At 38.0% G+C, this 23,975-nt stretch overlaps 1 protein-coding gene across 5 annotated transcripts in view; it reads right to left on the reverse strand.

Moving 5' to 3' along the window:
- Positions 1-23,975, reverse strand: part of PPP1R9A (protein phosphatase 1 regulatory subunit 9A) — a 130,603-nt gene that overhangs the window by 5,663 nt on the left and 100,965 nt on the right. For 2 of the 5 annotated variants that reach the window (XM_021538387.2, XM_021538386.2), the window contains exons 8-19: positions 23,172-23,225; positions 21,112-21,341; positions 19,630-19,726; positions 19,327-19,498; positions 15,032-15,189; positions 14,165-14,465; positions 9,978-10,065; positions 9,800-9,877; positions 6,455-6,653; positions 3,780-3,899; positions 2,156-2,179; positions 860-1,042 (exon numbers count right to left, since the gene is read on the reverse strand). In XM_021538387.2, the coding sequence (XP_021394062.1) occupies positions 860-1,042; positions 2,156-2,179; positions 3,780-3,899; positions 6,455-6,653; positions 9,800-9,877; positions 9,978-10,065; positions 14,165-14,465; positions 15,032-15,189; positions 19,327-19,498; positions 19,630-19,726; positions 21,112-21,341; positions 23,172-23,225 (1,704 nt within the window). The remainder of the gene's footprint in view (positions 1-859; positions 1,043-2,155; positions 2,180-3,779; positions 3,900-6,454; positions 6,654-9,799; positions 9,878-9,977; positions 10,066-14,164; positions 14,466-15,031; positions 15,190-19,326; positions 19,499-19,629; positions 19,727-21,111; positions 21,342-23,171; positions 23,226-23,975) is intronic. The other 3 variants (XM_021538389.2, XM_021538390.2, XM_021538391.2) reach the window with 3 other exon arrangements.

Below are 23,975 nucleotides of genomic sequence, written 5' to 3' on the forward strand. Positions count from 1 at the left end.
AGTAGTAATTCTCCTTAGAAGACTGTAACAACGAAATCAATCAGTAACAGACTCAGATACATCACTGATGTGCAAGTACCACACTTCATGCTTTCTACTTCTAGAATATTAAAGATGAGACATCACTTCCACCACCTACGTTGATTTCATTGATCAAATAAAACAAATAAACAATTTTATTAAAATAATGTAAGTCCACATAGAACAAGAGCTGCCCTGCCTTAGTCAAAAGTTCACCTGCAGTCTTCTAAGACACTTAGAGTTAGTGAAGTGCCACTAGAAAAATCAGAAGGGAAATACCAAATTTGGACTTTTAGACCTACTGAGCTTCCTGCAATTCCATCCTTTTTTTATGAAGCAGGCTCATATTTTTACTACAAGAAACAATGCATACTTTATACATCAAAACTGTATTTAGTTCTAACATACTACAACTGGTATCAGCTTATGCCTCCCATATCCCATTAATCCATTATTCCCTTGCTATTTCTGATATGTCTATTGACTGTCTTCTCAGAATCCCCCTTTCACAAAATAGAGCTGGATGAGAAATATGTGCATGCAAATACCACTTTCACACACTGCTGTTTGATTTGCACATGCAAATATGGGTACATTATATACACCAAGAATTTTCACAAAGCAAAAGCCTTGCATATCTGAAGCTTCTGAATCCATGCGCATATGGGAATTTCTTCAACTGTTGCTGTGGCTTTATACTTTTCTGTTCATTATTTTGGCCTATCATGACTCCATACACAAGGATTTGCTGTTTTCTGGATGAATTCTTACTGCCTTTGAGATGATGTGGTGACGGAAAATTACTATAGTTAATCTTGAAGCCCAGCCAGTTAATTACCTTGAGCTTACTGCCATCCAGCTGAAGGAGATGCTCCCCATTAATGTTCTGGGCACTGAATTCAGAAACATATTGTTCAAGGTTCAGGCTCATCAACCAGTGGGAGACCTGCTGCACACTCCACTCGTGAACAGCACGACTCTGACACTGACTGTGCTTTGGAGACTGTCCATCGTCAAGGATCTGTGACAAAAATGTTCCACATTATTATTAAAGGGTAACACATATGAGTAACAACATTTTTCTGCACAAACTGCCAGCATCAGAGCAGAAGTATCTGGACTGTCTTTGCACTACAATAATAACAATTTCACACTGCTGTATTACATCTTGATCTAACCAGACACCTAAGAATGAATCATAGAAGAACTATAGAATCACAGAAGAAAAAGGAACTGGCCTTCCTTTAAACCCAAGCAGGGACTGAAATGGCCAGGTGGCACAATTCAAACCATGTATGCTCCCATTCCCTCACAAGAATTTTTCCTTCAAATTAGAAGATTTCTAAAGGATGCAATGAACTGTGCATTCCACTTCCTGGGTTCATTCACAGATCTTAATGAAAATAAAACCCTCAGAAAACCACTCTAGAGTTCAAAGTGATGACACCAAACAGCTAGCGAGACTGATACTGTCTATGGAAGAGGATGTATGAGATGACACAGAGGAGTGGTACAGGACACGCAGTGATCCCACACCCTGGCCCTGCTCTCACCACATTGTGCTGCTGTGTGTGAGAGCACAAACCCTGCCAAAAAGGACAAGTGTGGTGTCAACTGCTGGAGCAGACCCATGTCCCTGCTCTGCCACTTTATTCCACCCAAGGGTATGCCAGTGGGGCTTGAAAGAAAAGCTATTCTGTCCTGGCTGTAGTCAGCAAAGCAGCTGCTACAGGCTGCAGCAGCTGTCTGCTGTTAGAGAAGCTTTTAAATCAGGTTAGATGATGCTGGGAGCTCTCTCAGCTTCTGGCTGTCCAGTTGTCAGGCTGGACACTATCTTTTTCTTCTGCTATTGCCAGCATGAGCTCAGCACAGCTGATGCCTGGTCTGGTAGATTTGCTTTGACACTGACCATCCTCCCACTTCCAGCATACCACAAAACCTGCAGTTTGCTGTGGCCTTGAAAACTCCCAGCAATGAGAGGGAAACTCAAGACAAGGAAAGAGGAGCCAGTGACATCTGTGTGTTCTGTGCCAACAAGGGCGTTTGCCACCCATCACAAGACAAGAAATGTGACTCTGCAAAAGAGACAGTACATTGCCACGCGATTCACCACAACGGCACGCTAGTATCTCACCTCATCATCAATCATATCCAGGCTCTGAGTGAGGGAGCAACAAAGAAACAGGAAAGAAAAGCATTATAGAAACAAAATACCAAACACATAACAGCATGTAAAAGTTCAGGCAATGGCAGCACCAAGGTTTGCAAACAGATATGACTACTTAAAACCAACAAGATTTCTTTAAAAAGAATTATTTCCAGAAGCAAAGAGGTTTAGAGGAGAACCGACTGCAAGAACTGGGTTCTCTCCCCACCCTTCAATTTTTTCTTTTTCTTTAAATGCTGATGGGGCTCCTCAGGAAGCCAGAGTGGAGAAGTGCTTGCAGCAATGCACTGTGGAAGGCTGAGGAGCAGCACCAGCCTCCTCCCTGCCCAGCGTGGCCAGGGAGGCTTCCAGGGCAGCTCTTGCTGAACGTGCTGTCTCATCTGGAGGCAGCAATTTGGCACACAGCAGAGGATGGAGAAAACACATTCATTTTTATGGACCTGCTCAGGCTTGGTATTTTGGAAGTAATAAAGTAGAGAACTGAACACACAAAATGAAAGGATTTTCAAGGTTTTAATTCAATATCATTCGGAACAGGACATTGCCACAATCAAATACATAAGGGGAATCAAACATGGCAAGATAATGAAGCACATTATCAAGAAAGTACTAACACTAAATAAAGTGCAAGTGATGACTTCGCTATTTTCAGTAATTTACAACATATGCAGACCTCTATGCTGTCTCCTTTTGTTATAAATTTTTGCCCTTAAGAACCTGCAGTAAAAGCAACCTCAAAAGAATGGCTGGGTTTGTAGACTTGCAGTTTGGGAAACAGAGTTGCACGGAACAGCTCTCATTCTTTAAATCCAAGTAAACCATGCAGGCAGTAATAAAAAACTTACCTATCATCAAAACAACAAAAAAATGGTATAGAAGCTACAGATACTTCAAGTTCTCCCTCTCTAGTAAAACCAATTTGGCTCAAATCACACATGAAAAATGTGAAGTTCTTATGGAGTGTTTGTAAAAGAACAAATGCACAAATTTCCTGACTCCACAGGATGTGCTGTCAGCTACTGTCAAACTGTACAACCTTACCCACAATTGAGTTACAAAATGAGTATCTTAAGAAGAGTGTTTTCAATACTTTATATTCAGCTCAAATATGTCACCAATTTATGAGGTTAATGTCTTTTTATAATTCTGTGAAAAAACTCTGGTTTGGAGTAATTGATTTCAAATCCACTGTGCAAAGCAAGCACAAAGAATGCAAAGTGGATTAAGACATACACGTTATAATCAATACACACACATTCAGGTACAGTGACACACAATTACTGCATGTACACGTCATTCTACCAGGGTAAAAACTGGGGTAGGTGAAGGCGCCTTACATCTCAACTACATTTACCAAACTGTACTGTATGTTTGGTATATCAAAACTGTCCCAGGCCTAGTTTAGTGTATTTATATCTATATCTGTATCTATGTCCATATGTACATACTTTAGAAATTCATAAACCAAGATTAATTTCTGTCTCTAATCCTACTGCCTAAAACCTTTCCTTCATTATTTGAGTAATAAAGCAAGATTCCATAGGAAAAAGAAAACAACTTTTTCCCAAATTAAACAATTTCATCCGCATACCTCATCTGATGACAGTGCTAAGGAGTGTGAGAAGCCTGGTGTTTTAGGTTCTGCTCCTAAACCACTCAAATCAGCTGAACTTGTGCTGCTGGGACTGAAATCATCATTGAATGTGAAATTCTGTGGAGAAAAAGAGGAGTAAGAATGAACAAATTATTGTTTAGATGCATCTAAAAGGGAAATTTGCTTTCTGTTTTCCCTGTTGGCATAGCTCAGGAGTGATTTTAATCATTTACCAAACAAATCACAATACACATGAAGAAGCCTAATGTTTTCTAGTGGTACTATTTACAGGATGCACAGTATTTTTACCACTCTTTACTCCATGAGACACCTTTGCCAGCTTAATGCCTCAATGAATATTAAAGGTGTCTAAAAGCAATAGCCAGACTCTTAAGATGCTGGCCCTCAGCCTGGAGCTAAATTACTGCTTCTGCAGGTCAATCACTAGCATTTGCTGTCCTACAAATATTAGAAGTGTAGCACAGGCAGCAGCACAAAGAATAGGACAGAGAATTAATGAACAGAGAGAAGTGAAAAGTCCTATTGAAATAGCAAAGCGAAGATGCTGTGAATCCACTTCTGAATCCCAAATAATCTCCTTGAAAAGTGGAAGGATCCTCCCTCTTTGCCTATGCCTTTAGAAAAAAAACTGAAACTGAAAATAACAAATATCTTTGGATATTGAATATTATTTACTGAACTAATAACCATAAAACAAACCCTGTTTTTTCTTAACAATGGAATGAGACACATCACATCTCACAGAAAATAATAGCAAAAGCAGGCACATATTTTTCAGGAATACAACAAAATTACCATTAGAATAAGACAAAAATTAACAAGTATTTCACACTAGAGGGAGAACAGTGAAAAAACCAAAATATATAAAAGATTAAGGACACTATGATATTCCATTTAACTTGAGTACACTTGACAATAGAGACCTCTACTCTCTAACATCTAAATGAGCATTAAATCCAATTCACCTTTGATCTTCACTTTAGAAACTGAAACAAGAGAAACAACACTAAAAAAGTTATCCTTCTATCTATCCCTCAAATATTTGACCTTTCTTTCCAGTAAACAGGAAGACTTCCAAAAATATGAAGTGTTGGTCCTCTTACTTTTGCTGGAAATCCAACTAAATATTGGTATCATGTTGTGTTTGAAAGCTTGAATAGCAGTACAGAAACTCTTGAGCCTGCAAACTTTACAGAGAACATAAGAATATTTTTGTGACGATTTTCCTCTCACCTACGTTTAGAATTCCTGATCTGTTCTTCCCAGCTCTTTATAGAGGAGAAGAAAATCTGAGCAGCATCCTTAGCTGCTTGCTTAGCCCACACAGCATTCTTAGGCCAGGAGTTCAACAGCTCTACCTCCTGTTGTGTGAAAAACATATTTTTCTTTTTTAAGTAATCTGATTTTTCTTTCACCTGTATTTTTCTGCAAGCTTTAGCTTTACAATGATTATAAACTTTTCAAATTTAATTTTTTACAGCAAAGCCACAAGATAGCCAAGGCCTGGTAATAATTAGGATAGCCCCTACAATCTGAACCTAATACTATCTAAAAGGGTGTGCTTTTTCCCCCATTTGAAAACTATTTTTAAACAATGTTTGCTTCGATACATATATAGGATTTGTGGGTCTAATTTTTTTTCCCTAAAATAGAAGAGGTAAGCAAATTATTTCTGTTAAGAGATTTCACTGGTGGTCTTCTCTATCAATCTGATTCAGACTCCTGTAAACCTTGTGCTGCTCTCCCTGCCAGGTAACACAAGAACAGCTATGATCTTGCATAGCCAAGAGCACACCAGAAGTAATGCATCACCAGCTTCTGGCATCAAGAAAGTATGAAAAGCCTGTGGAAACTGCTATTGTGAACATGCATTTGGTGGTAGAAGACAGAGAAATTAGATTTCTGATTCATATTCCTATACAAAGTTGAGAACAATATCTGTTTCTTTTTACCAGACAAATATAAAAAAATCAGCTGCTATAAGTCATAAGAAGTTACAGGCAAAGAAATATTTTCCAGAAGTGAAAACAAACATGAGAAAGCTAAGTATAATACTTATTTTCATAAGGGTTATTTAAGGAATTGTCATGCTGAAACATGCATGCACATAGAAAGGAATCACACAGATGGTATTAAATTGCAATATTTCATATTTACAGTTCAAGCATCTTCATACAGAGAATTGTATCCAACATCCAGCATGCATGACAAACAGATTTCATTACTGGGGGAAAAAAGGCAGATGACTGACAGCATACAGCATTTCTTCGCTTGCAAACACCTCATTTGAACATGGGTATTCCCACTACCAGTCCTGAAGAATGAAGAGAAGATCTATAACTGAATGCACAAATCTAGCATTTGTTCAGTGGATCCAAATGCTAATTTCCACTGGCACCACTTGATTTTGTTACGGTACAGCACACCACAGTTAGTTTACTGGAATAATGTACATTAAGACAAAGTAAAAAAGGTAGAACAGGGAATGGTACAATGACAGAGATGTTCTGTTTGGATGGGCTGTTACCGTACAATGAACACCATGCACTGTTTATTGTAGTAGTCACATATTGGCCTGTTCTTTTTTCCAGAATCACAAAGCCAATTATGCTACTCAACACAGTGGGAATAAGGTAGTTTTTATTTTCTACCTTTGACCCTTTTTTAGCTGGGCTTAAATTTTCAGAGGAAGGTTCAGTTGAGCTGGTAGGCGACGGCAGGTTGCTGGAAGAATTGGATCCCTTGCCGCTCTCTCCATACCATGTGAATGGTACACAGTGTGGGAGAGAGGAGGATCGCTCTGCTAAAGATTTAGTGTTTGCTGGCTTCTGCAGCATCTCTTTGACAGTCCTGTTTAAAAGAAGGGAGCAGGAATATGCATTAGATTATAAAAGACGGGGAAACAAAATGCCACAGAGGCAGTTAATTGTAGAGAGTGACATTCCCTGTAGCTGTGACTAAAGAACTGAGTGGCATGCAGCTGGTAGGGGCATGCCTGAAATATCTCTTTCAGTGAAAGGAAAAAAAAGCATGTTCTTTTGATTCTTTTTCTAACTCAAGCTTTCTTAAGACAACGTACACCCAGCAAATGGAGACAGATGCCAGCTGAAAATGCCTCTACTCCCACTGTTCGGATGAGAACCAGCTCCTGTCAAGAAGCCACACGTTGTGTTTGTGCATTGCTGAGCCCCACTGGTATCTCAGCATGATTAAATCATTAGACTCAGCACTGACCCAAGTGGGCCCTGGTTCCCAGAGAAGATCTGGCTTGAATTTTGAGCACAGGCAGAATGAGTCAGATGCATCTGTATCCATCTATGGAGATGTTCCTTTGTTACAACAGCTAAATACACATGAAGTACTATAATCTTGCTTTAAAATTAATTAAATATTAAGAATATTGATGGAGAAAAATGAAAGAAACACCTATGGGACTTTATCAGATTCTCTCTTTGTAATAACAAAGATTGCAGTAATCAAGTCAAAGGTAATGTCTAAATTATAGCACCTCTAATGTTATGCCTAAATTTTATTTCCTTATATATAAGGAATATATATATATAACATATCATTAGTACAGTACATAAATTAAAAATAATTATGCAAAGTGTCTGCTTCCAGAATCATATTATTTACATCAACATATATACTATTCAGAGTATTAAAATCCTACTGCTCTTAGCAGCCATGTGCAAATGGGGCATAGGTACATCTACCTCAACATCTACCTTCTGGACAGCTTCCAAATCATTATTAACATAATTAGTTAGACCACATATTTTGTGAAATCTCTTTTCTGTTTGGATGAAAGTGAGGCTGTCAAAGGACCCCCCATCTATGGAAGCACAAGGACAATCCGTGTAGCATTCAGCAACGAAATACTCCATTTAGCAACTAAAAGAAAAGGTGGTTGCATCTGAGCCAGTCCTTTACTTCATTCTCATCCTCTAATCTTGTTTGAACATATTAAGTGAACACAAATGCCCAAATCACTTAACTTCAGGCAGAGAAATATATGCTCCTTACTTAAATGGGGTATTTTTTCATATCTGTAGCATTAGTGGTAGTTTCAGAAAATAACTTGGGATTTTATTTACATATCCTGAGTGCTGCTTTCTGGAAATGGCAAAATAATGCATGCAACACTCATTTGACACCATGATTAATTCTATATCAATCAGTTGGTGTAATGGACATAATTATAACAGGATGCTGTCTTTTCCTCATCTTCATTCTTTCAAAGAGCTTGTGCAGCTTTGGACTTGTAGAGAACATCCTCACATTTCTTGAGAGGCAAATGCTTTGGAGTTAGTAACAAAAGAAGTGGAAATACCTGTTTAAAAAGTTATGCTGAAACAGTTACACTCCAGTTACGAAGTTGAGTAAGAATGACAAACGCTCATAAATTTCAACTTTGAAAGCAATATTAAACTCTGCTTTTAGCAAATGTAATTGAGTTATTGAACTGTATTAAAGAAATATTAAAAGACAAGACAAAGAACTGATTTAACTGACTAATAAGCAACTAATCCCTACACTGAGATATGTTCTCTCTAAGGAAGACACCTGTGAAATCTCACAAACATCTGCAACATCCTGTGTTGGCATAAGGGTCATTCAAGGTCATATAAAGAAGTACATATTAATTTCCCCCACCCTGTGGCTTGGTATCTAAATGCTGCAAAATGTCTTAACACCCTGCTAAGGGCAATAGCTGCCTCACAGCCACACAAAGTGCAGAGACTTGGCTTTAAGAAGCCTCTCCCTGTCACTAGGGAAACCCAGCATTGAGTGTCACTGACTCCATGTCAGTGCGAGCAGACGCACTGGGACAGGTTTTCTGACACCAGCAGAGAGGTGATGACTGCTGCCTAAGATCACTGAAGATACTGCCAGATATTTGCAGAATACAAAGGTACAAATGTATGCTGAGACAGAATACTGCACTTCAGCACAGTGTGCCTGAGGGACTAAGGAAGGTTTCTTTTGCTTTTCTGATTTTATGGAGCTAACAATGTACTTGTCACTGGCTCTCCATATAGCAGAGTGTCAGTCAAACTGCACGAATGGGTGCAGAAGATTTTCCACCACAATATTTTTTTGAATAGCAGTCAAACTTTGCTTTCTTCCAATAGCTCTTTTATCATGTAGGTTTTTTTGCATTGTGTTATGTGCGGAGCTTTTGAGTTGTTATGTCCTTTCTAGACTTTTGGAACATATTAAGTTTGCTTAGCCCTCCTGACTTTGTCTTTCATACCTGGAACCAGGTATCATGTTGTGATCTTGTCAGACTCATAGGTATGTAAGGAGAGGCCTTCAGTAAAGATCTACACTAGCTTTTGCAGATTTTGCTTCCTGTAGTTGTGCACATTCATTTATTTATTCAGAGTTCTGATGCTGGTGATGTTGTCTAATCAGATCTCACAAGGAATTCACAATTCTTTGCCTGAAAGTTGTTGATGTGACATGCAGTCAGCATTTTTCCTATTTTTCAACTTAAGATGCTTATCTTCAGAAAAAAACCCTTCTGAAAGCATTACTAGTGTGGGTACTGCAAGGCTGCAGGGAATAGCTGCTGTTCAACCTCACTCAGGGAGGCTTAAAAAAAAATGGAATTGTGTCAAGGTTTCTGGTTCATGGACATTATTAACAGACTGGGTGCATATTGTAGGGTTGCTCTGAAAATCTATTTCTGCAAATCCCATTAGTGGATGCCACAGCAGCAGTGACTGAGCTGGACTTGATGATTCTTGTGAGTCACTGCCAGCTTGAGAAATTTTATGATTCTATGACATTATATATGTCCAAGTATCTTTGGATTATATGTCAGTCTTTTGTGAGGCAAGAAATCTAGGTTTGTAATCTCAGGTTATCTCAAATCTTAACACTTATTTATGAAGACAGTGGGACTGTAAATATTCCATCTGCTAGGATGATTAGGTTTTTCCAATGTTTCTGGCACCCAATTTCTCACATCCCCAGTCTCTCACCCATACCTACTGCCACAGGCCACCCTAATGGCTTCTTTCTCCTTCCGCTTCTTGCCCTTGCTTGAACTCCTTCTCAAGGGAGCCCTATAAGAACATTAGACAACATCAGGAAACATCTTAGAAATTTTACTTTCAATCCTTTTAATGAAGAAGAAAATGTATTTTAAATATGAAAAATGCTTACCCAAGATCTGCAAGTTTTCTCTTTAGTTTTTCTGTATGCCCTATAGTAGGGCTAGTTGTTCTTGCTGCCTGAGCACTTGTGGCACCATCTAGGATATATTTGTACATGGAAGAATGTACATTATTAATTTTAATTGGTACTTTCCATCCAGAATACTTTATGTATCTTTTCATAATTAAGATACCCATACATGTACATGTGTGTGAGTACACAATTTAATTAGAATTCTCATTTTTAGGATGATGGTGTGAACAGGAATAAAAAAAATAATTTCAGAATTCAAAAATACACAAAAATTTTAATTAAAGAAAATAAAAAGTTAATATTGATTGACTTTTAATGAATATATAATAAATTGAACAATATAAAGTATTTATAGGCAAACATTTCATTGAATCAATTTTTAAATTCAGCAGCAGTTTGTTTATGTTTATTTTGTACAGAATTCATTTGGTATGTATGCTTTACTTCCAAAATTAATCCTAAAATTCTTTTTTCTATTTTGGAGTCCAGGGTACCTTTTATGATAGGCATGATAAGAAATAGTTAATCAGTTTAGCCCAAACATCTTTGTTAAACTGAACATGTAACCTAAAATCTAACCATTCTGAATGAAAAAACAAACAACCATCCCCTCCCCAAAACCTAAATGTAGCTTAGTTAATAAATTTGCCCTGAGGCATCTATCAATTTTTGATCTCTTCTACCAATGCTATTAAATCCTAAAGAGGAGATAGGCTGCAGTACCTATAAAGCCAAAACAATGAATCTGAATCTGGCAAACATCATGTGAAATCTATAGGGAAGCTAAAAGAAAACACACTACTGTGTGTTTAAAAATTCAGACACTGTGACTCTTAAACATAAAGAGTGCTCCTAAGTATCCTAGAGGAAGCAAATGATGGTCAGTCATTGCTGTCACTTGTGGTTTGGTGGCTTTTGCAATGTGACCTCAGACATCCACAACTTTTAACTGGAAGTACTGCTGGGTTTGTGGATTTCTCCTAGTGTTGCTGACTTAAATTGAATCCTCAAAACTAGCCCAAAGTATCACAGCTCTACCATAGGATAGTCAATTATGTCTATAGACCTTTGTGCGTTGCTTTGTAGATAATATCTGCCCAAGTTTTCATTTGAGCAAAAAATTTAATGTGCAATTAATTGGTTCTTAAATACTCTGAAAAGTAGGAAAATAAGCCTTTTGCAGTATCTACACTAAAAGCCAAACTATTTCCACCAATGTTAAGTCCTTATGTTAAAAAATATAAATTTCAAGAACAACTAACAAGCTATTTTATTCAAAAAAAGAAAACAAAAGTAAATTAATATAAAGAATGACAAATGCAAGATGAAGTCCCTGAAGAAATCCACTACCCAAGGAGGCAGAAGAGAACTTTAGGCAATGCACACTCTGCATCAACCCTACACTGTGCACACTTCCTTCCTGTTTCCTCTAACAGTTTCTCTTTCACCCTTAATGCATGCTTCTCATTTAATCACTGCCAAAATTGTCACAAGAATTAAAGCTTGTAACATTTATTTTCATACTAGCTATTCACAGGCAAGTGGGGCACGTGGCTTTCGGGGCAAGGGGTAGTGGGTTTTTTTGAGAACTTCTTAATGAAAGTCAAGAAATGATAAAGTCCAGTGGTTTTGTGTTGGGCAAATAATTAAAGCATTTAGTAGATGGATGTTTTGCTGCTGTAGTAGAAAAAAAAAAGCCTGGAGGGCTTAGCTGGAATACAGAGCAGCTACCTAGAATGGCAAATTTCTTTTTCAAGCTCTTGTATCCCTATGATCCCCCCCTACAAAGCTGGGGCCAGCCAGGGTCCCTTAAATAATGGTGACTTGCCGAGGAAAATATTTGTGCTGGCTCTGTGACATAATAAAGCATGGATAGGCTAGGTCCCAAAACCAGCTTCAGTGGCAGAGTGGATCAGAATCTACAGGGGCTTGCATGCAGGAATTATTCAATGTTTGCACATGGCAGCAACCAAGAACCAGAGCTGTAGGTGCCCTGACTGGGCAGGACGGGACTTTGGCCACCCTGGTGGGGTGCATCTTCCCTGGGTCCTTGCAGTTCTTCAGAGAAAGTAAGGAAAACTGGTTTCTCAGAATAAATCACACAGAAGTTGTTTAATCCATGCCCTCCAGCTGAAAGCTGCAGTAATGTGTGGCTGATGGATGTGGAAGACACTAGACCCCAGTCCCCTGCCCAGTGGCACAGAGCACCTGCAGCAGCCTCACGTCAGTGAGCACTGCCCACCGTGGTCACCTCGCTGCCTTATCCAAAGATGATACTGTTGCACAAACCAGACAGAACTGAAGAAAATTAAGTCATCACATATACATGAAAAACCTGTAGTTCTAAGCTCATAATTTTGCAATGAAACTAACGTCATGCCACTCCAGCCCCTCCCACAACACTGCAGGATCTTGTAAAAAAAGGTGAAAACATAAATGTGAGCTTGCTAATGTTTATTTCTCCTATTGAGAGACTAACCCATGGCTATGTCTGCCCACAGAGGTGCTCTCTTTCCATCTCTAAAAAACCCCACCTGAACACATAAAAAAATGCAATGTCATTTTTTATTTTCTGAGCTTTGTGAGTTTAACAGCCAAATTAACAATCATTTAAAACAGCATTGCTGCAACACTTGATGCCAAACAACTGCTCTAGTATGTTTCTTTTTTTAGTAGGACTTACTAAATATGATTTTTTCCTATTTGAAAGTATATTGCTGTGGTTAATTCTCATATATTACTCAGCAGAACCTGGACACACCCAAAAGCACTGGTTGTTTACTTAACAGTCACAATGAGGAAAGCATGTCAGCAATATTTAGACAAAGATTGTTTTTCAAACCTAAAATGGAAAGTGTGACACAGTGGGTGGAATGCAATGCCCTGTTCCTTGCACTACAAGGTTAGTTTCCACCAATTTTTTATCAAAGTATTTTTCATACATCAGTTGGAAGTGCAGGATTTAGGACTTCCCTGACAAACCAATCACATATTCAAGCTGAGTTTCTGAAGGCACTATCTTATGTTCACATCCTTATTTTTACTTGTAAAACTCAAATATTGAATTTAACTTGTAATCCTTAGCAATTTAACCTACTTACAACTAGCAATTTCAGGACTCATGTAAAAATTCTCACAATATATTAACCTATCCTAAATTCACTAAAGTTTCATAATGCTGTTTTTTATGAACCTCTGTGAAAGCCCTGTATAAAGATGAAGAAGAAACAGGGTCTAAATCAGTAGCAAGTCAGACACACGAACAGAAATCTTCAATAAATTGCTCTTTTTAGTTAATTCAAGCAAGCCAAAGTCTGTTATAAACCTATCTAGACCTCGTCCTGCAGACCCCACTTATGAACAATTTTTTGTAATGCATTTTAAATTATGTGACAGAATGCAAGGTGAATTGCTAACAATGCTGAAGTGGTGTCAAATGTTAATTCTGACTTTGAAATGCATCTGGAAAGGCCAGCTCAGTGTATTGTTGACATATCATATTGCTAATTCTTATAATTAACTGGCATCTGAGACATTTATTTGAGCTACATATGATTGCATCTTGTTTTACCCACCTAGCCTTTCAAGAGTCAGAATCAAATTGGTAACAATGAGGCCCATCTCCCCAAGAAATTACTTTTTTTCTGTAAATGAAAAATCTCCACTAACCCATCATTAAACCTAGACTTTGCTTCCTCTCAACAATTAAAAGCTACAATCTCCTATTCTTGCTTTACACTCCTTTCCGCACCCTCCAAAAAAATCATCTAGCAGTGCCAAAATCACATTATTTGAGTAAGTACACTGTGTTAAGCATGTTTCTAGTATGGAGATGTCCCAAGGTCAAATAACTTTTTTTTTTTTTAAAAACACAATACAGCATTTTCTTAAGGGCAATTTCCCCCTGTTTTTTTCAGTGAGTTCCAAGAAAGCCTGAAAAAAAGGAAGCAAGCGGTTCCCTATCCCATTTTAAACTTTGTCCTTTTCTTATACCATCATACAAGATCGTTTTAAAGTTTTTGACTTCCAGGTAGGCAAAAGAAATTACAAGATGATGACCTTCTAGTTGCTAAGGCACTACTGCATGACAAAAGGTAATAAAGTGGATAGCTGTTAAGTGAGCAAAATGATGCATCAATTTATTGTAAAAGAAACAGTAATACCTTTATCCTGTAAAATATTCCTGCCAGCTGGGTGATGCAAAGGAGATGCTTCAGAGCTGTGCCCAGATTTTGAAGGAGAGGAAAGTGGAGTGTCTCCCCGAGCATATGGGGAAAGGACACCTCCTTTGTGGTGCTGTTCTTCTTCTTGGTTTTCAGATAGGTTGTCAAGTGAGATTGCTGCACTGCTAGCCACGGGGGAGAGGGAGGAAGCACCAGAATCTGATGCTGGTGAGGATGCTCTCATGCATAAGGGCAGTGGTGATTTTGAAATGTGCATGGGACTACTGTAACTGTGTGATGGCTGTTGGTATAAGAGATTATAAAGCAGGTTATACCACTTAGTAAGCAAACAGAGCAAGATTTACTTTGAACATGCAAATCTTTTATTCATTATTTAGCTTTCTATTTGTATGAAATGCTGTAGCAGTTCAAGGCATTACGCTTTGATGTTGTTTATTGGTACAACACAGTGTTGTTTATTCGCATCTGCTTTCAGATGAAGTCAGAATAGGACAAAACAATGAGCAAATATTGTATCAATTGTGGTAACAAATTAACAAATAGAGAAATGCACAATTCAAGCTCCTTTCACCTCCTGCAAAGACCCGCTCTGCGTTATAAAGCACATGTAAATCAAAAAGACCAGGATTCCAGTTAAAACACAACAGAACAAAAAAAAACAGGTGTGCTGACTCAAAAGGAGACTGGACTTGCACATCACTCAAGTACATTCACAGCAGAACGGCTACAGAGGAATAAATACTGCCTGTGCTACAATGAAAGGATAAAGGCAGAGGATGAAATGACTTGCAGGGGCAATCTAGCACTCCACAGGAAGCTGGAAAGAGAGGGGAGAGCCCTTCTCACCTTTCGCTCCAGGCTGTCCTCCCCATCAGTCGAACTGATGCTGTCGTACAGCCGCGTTCTGGAAGGCCTCTGCCGCTTGTTCTTCACCGAGAGCTGAGCTCGAGTCTTCAGTGCTTTGGAGTCCAGTCTCTCTGTTTCTGGAACTGCTTCATTGAAATCTGTATGGAAATGTCATTTGAAACTGTTTAGCAGAAGTATGTTTCATTATTTTTTCCTAAGAAAAGGAATTGTACAAACAATTGCAAGCACATGCACTTTGCACAGAATCATAGAATACTTTAGAAAAGATACATTTTACTTGTACCTGTACCTTTGTAACTCCTATAGTACCCCCAGAAAAAGTTATTTGCATAAACAAGTTTAGCTGTACAGATGCAGCAAGGGCATAGCAAAAAATTAAGAATATTTAAGAATTCAACTAAGTATTCCCACTGTTACACAGATGACCACACAAACCCAGCTGTACCAGCCCCAAAAGTAGATCCACTTAGACTCCCTCAGAGGGAGCTGCATCTGCTTGGCCTGCAGAGTTCTCCTCCACCAGGGCACAAACATCATTGTACGATACATGAAAACAGCAGAAGTATTTATTATAAAATAATGGAATAATGAAACCATCTTACTAGCCTGGCTTCAAAGACACCTGATTCCTGAATGTCCTATGAGCAAAGTACAGTGAACACTTCATATATGACTTGCCTCTACAGCTAAAACTAACATAGCTGTACTTGTCTTAGTTATCAACCATCCACTCAAATGAAATCTGAGTATTGCAGCAAATTTAACATTTTTCAAAGCTGCAGTGACTAAGACTAAAAACATTTTGCATTTTATACTAGAAAAAGAATAGATTCTTTGGTTTTAACAAGTAGAATAGATAATGGTTTTAACAATTTTTTTCAACCCTCACTGCAAAACCCAAACCATAATCCATTAGATACATTTACTTGTCTATATACTGCATTCAGAATACACTAATAAATTAAAATATGGTCTTACAGATATTTTTGATTTTCTTCTATGTATAAGAGTTAAATTTTACTTCACATGATACTCCAGGATAATTAGCATTGTCTGACTTGCAATGATGCTTCTGTCCTAAGTACTCCACAGGAAAACTACACATAGCTTGAACTTCTTGTATTTGTTCTTTCAGGTATACAGACTTCTATACATCCCTTCATTTCACTGCTGACATTATGCAAACTATAAACATAGGACTACAAATGGTATTTACAGAAGTGCTCATATGGGCCTTCTAAAAGGAAAAGACCATCTGGCCTGGAACTTCCTACTTCCTCCACCCCATCTTGCCCTGCTTTGTTGCAGTGGAACTGGGCTGCTGTCAGATGGTCTCTGCCCCAGCCACACGTGCTGCCACCCCCAGTCCCAGCTACCTCTTCTGCAGAGAGAGGCTGGCCCTCAGCTCCCAGCACAAACCCACAACCTCACATGATGCTGCAGTAATCTCCCAGCCCACTGGGGTGTCTGGAAAATTCTTACATAAAGGTCATAATAGTTCTTGTTTCACTCTCAGAGTCAATGTAATGAGACTTTCCTTCACCAGACGTTCAACCACTTGACTCCAACGTTCTTCCATCTGAACTATTTCAGTACCACTCTGAAGCAGGAAAGAGCTCGCCTGTACTCCCACTGTTTTTCCATTAGACAGGCTGAAAGAATTTAAAATATCCTTCTGTGAACTAATGCATCCCTGGGTACCCAAAGACACCCAGAAAGCAGAGACATAAAGTGGCTTGAATGGGAACTTGCACAGAGATGTCGAAGTCTGAGACTGTCAAAGTTGGCCTCAGCATTGAACTGTTTAGATTTCAAACCACTGACTCCTGCCAGTAAACAGCTTGATTGTCTACTGCAGACACAGCTCATGATCACTAAACCAGAAGGCTACAGTATACTGCTGCACTCTCAGAACAAACCACATATTCGAAAAGGAAACACAATCCATAGCCTAGTATTCCCTGGCAAAGCAAAGGAGGAATGATGTGGGACATGGTAGTTTTGATTTTCTGTTTTTAACTTCCACTGATGTTACTGGCAGCCCCTTAAGCCCAGTGTGAGGTTATGTTACAGCCTGAGGAGTCGTGCAGTCTTGGCAGTATGCTGAACACAGCCAGAGCACTGGCAGTGTCAGCAACAGTTTTACTCAAATGTTTGCATCCATCAGGTTGCATCCATTGCTTCTTCTCAAGTCTCCAACCATGCAAGAATGTAATAAACACCTCAGATCACACAGAAAAAACCCCATACTTGATACAATTTTAATTAAAATATTGTATTTTTACAATTTTTTAATGGAAAACAGACCTGCAAATCTCTGGACAAAATTCTGGGATGTGGCTGTCTACATGCAGTCCTACCCCATGAACCCAATGCAGAGGCTTGATCAAGAAGCATGTGTTATACTTGCCAAAGATGAGCCAGAAAAGAGACTGGAGCACCTGTGTGAATGTCACAAAGGCAGTGTGCACAATCCACAGCACCAGAGGGACTCTACTCATCTCCAGCTGTCCATTGTGGACAACTCCCTTGCTCCTCTGTAAACATCCATGGGTTGATGTCAAGTTCTTTTCTTAAAAGTTTTAAACAAGAGTGGTCCAGAGACAAGGCTCTTTGCAGAGCAAGTATCACTGCGTTATAGTCTGATACAGACCTCAGCAAATGACACAGAATTTGCTGGAAAAGGTATATGGAAGTCAAAGAGTGCTGCAGCATATTTAAAGATGTTCTTATTTTAAAAATGAAGGCCTCTTGTTAAAACCACAAATGAAGCCTGAAATCTAAGGTCTAACTATGCAGCTTTTGCTTTCAAAAAATCACTGTCGATTACTAATTTTTCCTAGCAAATAATTTGTGTTTGTATTCATGTGGTTAAACTTGGGTGTATAAATTTAGAGATCATCTAGTCTAACACTCAAAAATAATTAACACTGGAAATATTTCTCCAGGAAAACATTTTTGGAATGAAAAAAGGCAGCCCTTTGAAAATTTTCATGCAAATGCATTGATTAAAAAACATAATTTTTAAGCACTGACATGCAGATTTTTAATACTGTGCTAAGAACTTCCAACTTGTTAGAATGAATTTTAAAATTTTTCTTTTCTTTAACATGTACAAATTCCTGGATTTTAGCTCTTGAGCCATAGATGTGTGTTGACATTGTTACAACAGTACATGTAAGCATCATTTTTCTAAGTCAAGTGAAGAAAACATAGTTTCTTCTCCTGAAACAAACTACTAGAAGGATTTGTGTTAACACCACTGCTAAGTATTAAGTGTTTTATAACACTTAATGAGTCTCTATGGCAGAAATACAGACCGTCTTGTCATCCTGGGTGCTTTTCTGAACTTCAGAGATTTCATTAAAACAGAAAAAAACAGATCTGTGAAGATTTGTGGAAACCAATTGCACAAGGTCTGCATATCACTTAATACCATTTCAGCAGGATTAGCTCTTTTTTATACACATAACTTGTTAAAAATGTAGTTAAAATTAATTTGTTTATAAGGCAACATTGTTGGAGTCCACACATGAAATGACTGCCAAAATATGAATTTTAATAAAACACCTCTGTGCTTGCTAGAACTTAAATTACTGCATAATGTATTGCTTTTTTTCAACAGAGAAATAAATAATATGAGAGTTTCTAGGAATCCTGGGCTGCATCAAAAGCAGGGTGCCCAGTAGGTCAAAGGAGATTCTGCCCCTGTGCTCTCATGGGACCCCACCTGGAGTGCTGCATCCAGCTCTGGGACTCCCAGCTAAGAAGGACATGGAACTGTTGGATCAAATCCAGAGGAAGACCATAATATTGATAAGGGGACTGGAACACCCCGCCCACCATAAAGACAGGCTGAGAAAGTTGGGGCTGTTCAGCCTGGAAATGAGAAGGTTGTGCAGAGAGCTCACAGAAACCTTCCAGCATCTGAAGGGGCCTCACAGGGAAGCCAGAGAGGGACTCTGTCAGGAACTCCAGTGACAAGGAGTAATGGCTCAAACTGAAAGAAGGGACATTTAGTTTAGATATGGGGAAGGAATTCTTTACTGTGAGGGTGGTGAGACACTGGAGCAGGTTGCCCAGAGAAGCTCTGGCTGCCCCATCCATGGAGGTGTTCAAGGCCAGGTCAGAGGCAGCTTTGAGCAACCTGGTCTAGTGAAAGGTGTCCCTGTCCATGGCAGGGGGATTGGAACTAAATGGTCTTTAAGTACTTCCAACCCAAACCATTCTATGATTCTATGATTCATAGGAGTTGCGGTTTGGTTCAAACAAACCTTGACTTAAGCCATCCAGGCAGGTCACTTGCTTAGTATCTAGATTTTCCACTGGATCTCCTCTAGAAACTTCTCCAAAAGATGTCTGCCTTTCAAAAATGTTGTTGTTATTGTTAACCTGGCTTCCATTTTGCTTCATTAGCCTGAAAACTTCTGCTTCCAAGTCTTGTATCTGAAAGAAATACGACACAGTATTACCAACAATATTCACCCCAATATACCCCCTCCATTAGAGATGTTGTTCTTCCAGAATATCACACAGAATTGTCTCATTCTTCAAATATAAGAGTAAATGCTACTCACACGAGCTTGTAAGCCTTGAACCTCTACAAGGTGTGCTTTCTCTAAATCTTCTATTTTCTTTCGTTCAGCTTCCTGGCGTTTGATGAAGTCAAGCTCTCTTAGGGGAAAAAAAAAGGATGTATTTGCTGTCATCAAAGCAATCAGAGTGAAAAAAAAATGTTTTGCTACTCATCAGAAAAATCTGTCCTTACCAAATAATTTATCACTCACTTAGTAAGAACAATGAAACTGCAATCAGGATAAAACCCTAAGCAATTAGTCTAAGTGAATATGCTAAGGATATAAAAATGGCAAGAACAACTTATCTGGAAAAAAAAATCTCAGTTCTCACTAATAATCAAAACTGTTAAACTGGTATCTTTTTGTAATATGTGTTTATAACAAAACCAACATAGCTTAGTTTATGTTGCTCTATCTTGTAGGACATAGAGCAAAGTCTCTTATTTTATTAGAGTATGATTGTCCTTATTCACAGAATGGACAACCTCTAAGTTTGCAGGTATAAATTTAATTTTCTAAAGGAAATATGTTATGTCAGTAAAGGAGTCTTTAAAAACAACTGACTAGATCTTTTACTAATATAAAGCAGAATGTCAATAGAAAGCTATCCAAATTCTTTCTAGTGACTTGCCTTATCTCTTCTTTTTATTTTGAATAAAAAGAATAGCAAAGACATTTGTGACAGAAAGCACACAGGATGCAAACTAGTTTTGGAACAGTCACGAAATTCCAAAATAGGTAATGATATTTTGATAATCTAACCCCCTTTTTAATGGGACAGTATATTCATTTCTGCAATCCCTATTATCACTTGACATTGCTGTATGTCTTTGATTATTCCTCTTTAAATAAGTGTATTTCAGCAGAAAATGAAATAACTGCTGCTGCAAAAAAAAAAAAAAAAAAAAGAAAAAAAGTAATTTGGGGAATGGAAGCTGTTATAGAAATGTAAGATATTATTCTTGCTAGCCACCAGGGAGAGGGAACCACATGAAACAGAGGGGGCCAGGAAATCATCAGTTAGCTCAATTCAGCTCAAATATTCTTGGCATCTACAAGAAGAAGAAAAATAAAATGTAAAATGTAACAAAACAGTATTCTTTTTGATGTTACATAAGTACACATCAGGAGTGAATCCAGCTGATACAGTACCCATATAAATTGCTGCAAACTTTGCTAATCAAATGCTTTACTGTGATTACTCTTAGTTGTTTGCAATTACATCAAGCTATGTCCTAATTCTGAAACATACCAACCTGGAATATTACAGACTAGGTCTTTATTTAGGTAAAGTATGACTACAGCTTCCATACTGGCATTTTTCCATAGCAGAAAGAGTCCATGCTTTTCATTAATAAAAAAGTGGAAAACAGTGTTTACCTTACAGGTGTTTAACAGTGGGTTTCATATTTTGAAATATATCACATACATGTTTTCTAACTGGCCATTAAATCATTTGCTGAGCCTGGTGTAGCTGCTTACTTTTGCTGAAAATCCTTGATTAATTTCTTTGCCTTGTTATATTTCTTCTCCAGAGCCTGATACTGGCTTTGCGTCTCCTTGAGGTGCTCATTCACTGTGTGACACAGGGTTTGTGCCTCAATCCAATAACTCTCTAATTTCATCATCCTTTCCTTATTCTCCTCAATGTTCTGCTGGAGTTGGGTCTTCTCCAATTCCCACCTCACCTTCTCATTCTCAGCAGCCTGCAGCTGAACAAAGGAGTGGAGATGCAGTCCATAAAAAGCTGCAAAGTGCAGCCTAATAGTTCAGGATTAATTCAAACAACACAAATTGAGAGAATCAGTAAATCAGCAACTATGATAGCAATATGCTAGCAGTGGGAAGAGTATTCCAGGACAAAGAAAACAGGCTGATACATGTATTATTCTTCCTCATAAAACCAAGAAGAGTTTTTGCTCAGTGTTCCAGTGCAGCCTCTATGCTTCTCTGGGTTATACTAACCTATTTGACTGGCTGACATTTAAAAATGTCAATAGTGCAGTACTCAGGCAAACTGCAGGGTAAATCAGCCAGCACATGGGATGCATTTTGCTTTGTGCACGTGACTCAGGTGCTATAAAGCATTCACACACTTTCAGAAAATGATGGCATTTCTTGTTTTGGGAAGGAGGAATTTGATTTCCAGATTTTTTTGTTTTGCTTTAGTGTTCTCATTTGCTAACTGAAGCTATCTGCAGGTTTCAGTGTTTGGTGCTGGATAAGGGTAGGGTTATACAGCATTTTGTGGGATTTAGCCCTTATAATTTAGTAAACAAAAAATGCCTTAACATCCCTGTTTATTTATCAAGAGTTCTTAATTTGCTCTAGGCAGTTCTGCTAGCATTATGGATTATACACACCAAAAAAATTAACTTGTTTGCTGTTTTATTAGTAATATACCTAAATTAGACACATTTTCTTCAACTCTATTGAAACAATGAGGTAAAAAGGTCCAACACTAAAAGGCACATTAACCCTAATTTTGCAAATGGATTTACAGAGAGGAATGTTTACACCCACACATTGATGCCATCAAGTCAATAAGCCTCGGCACAGTCCCAAAGGATCGACTGTGTGGCTCCAATTGCTAGATTGGAACTGAAAAGCAGAGGAAGAAAAGATTTCTTACTTTCTGGACTGAGACAGGACAAGAAAAATTGTCCTCACAGAAAACAGTTGCACTCTGAATTTTTTTAAACAGTAATTTATGCAGATTCAATAAACACTATGCAAAATACAAAATAATAGTGAGTGCAAATGCTGCTGGAAAGAAATAATAATCTTAAATCTTTTCCTGAAGTACAATTTTCTCTTTTTCTTATTTTGTATACTTTATAATGTATGCAGACTCAAAGAGAAGGATGTCATTATAAAATTTAATACTGCTGAACAATTGAATAATCAGTTAGATTCCCATAAATGTTACCCTAGTACAAAAAAAAAACCCAATTGTTTTTATTGTTACAGCAAATTTAATTTATCAACTAGCAACTAATTGTGAGATGTTTTCTTTTAAATGGATCATATTTTCCTTCCTAGACTCTTTTAAAGAGAACTGCAACAATATGAAACAATACTTTTTCTTCTGTGAATAAAAATAATTTCTATTAAATAGCTTTAAAATAGTCACGTTTTTAAAAAATGTCCATGATGGAAAGTAGCGTAGGGATACTTTAACATCACTGGTAAATAAAAACCTATCAACTTCAACTTGGATATTCAAGACAAATATAATTTTAAAACCAGAAAAAATGCATCAGAATTTTAAAACTAGCAATCTGCAATTTAGTCATTATGATACCCCTTTAAACATATGTTTAGTTGAAGCTACAAAAGTTGGCACTTTCTTTTAATAGCAGCACTTAAGATTTTTACTCGAAACTTGGAATAAAGAATATACACCAAGACAAGATTTAGCAGAGCCTTTAATCAGCCTTTAATAAGGATGGTGACTTCTCCACCCACATAAAGATAATTCTTCAGATCTGATTTTGCATGAAGAAAAAACTATTATGTATTAACCATATATTGATTCTTACCTTTGTCTTCAGCTTCTGAATTTCAGCTTCTGTAACTGCATGTTTGATTTGCAACTAGAATTGAAAACATAAAATAAACAAGTGAAGTCACAGAGAGTACTCTGGTATTTTTAAAGCCTGTGCTGCAAGTTGAATACCTTATTACACAGCAGAAGGCCCCGAAGAGTGCTGCAGTGCAGTAGATTGTAAATTAAAATGTCTAGCTTGCAAAATGACTCAGTCTGTGCAACCTAATTAAAGATAGGATGCCGTCTAACCACACATAATTTCAAATCAGAACATCCAATCTGTTTAGCAAAACCAAATGTCTTATGTTTAAAAAAATTAGATGTTATCCTGCTGGGCTTTGCTCTTGTCTGATGTGAATGTGAAATACATCCCAGTGCTTTAAGTCCCACTGCACTGATTAAAGCAAACACATTACAAATAAGCAAATATGGAAATAAGTGATTTAACAACTCAAGAAGTCAGGAAAACCTTGAGGGAAGATTCCACATTTATTTCATGCAAGAAGAAAGGTAAACTGATGCTATCCTTCACCAATAGCTGAAGTTTCTCTGCACAAGCCAGCTAATCTCAGTTGAGGGCAGTTAAACAGGGAAAGTGTAAATAACAGCAACAGCACTCAAACAACAAAGCGATTGCAAAGCAGATGAACAGCCCAGGCAGTGTGCTAAAGATTGTATTTACATCACCAAGCAGCCACAACAACAGGGGTCTGTACAGGGAAAGGATTGGTGTGGAGGACCAGGCACCCACCTGCACACCTGCTGTGGGATTTCTTCTGTACTAACCTACATTTGT

This window comes from Lonchura striata, chromosome 1 (assembly GCF_046129695.1).
Source record: "Lonchura striata isolate bLonStr1 chromosome 1, bLonStr1.mat, whole genome shotgun sequence".
In the NCBI taxonomy this organism is placed as follows: domain Eukaryota; kingdom Metazoa; phylum Chordata; class Aves; order Passeriformes; family Estrildidae; genus Lonchura; species Lonchura striata.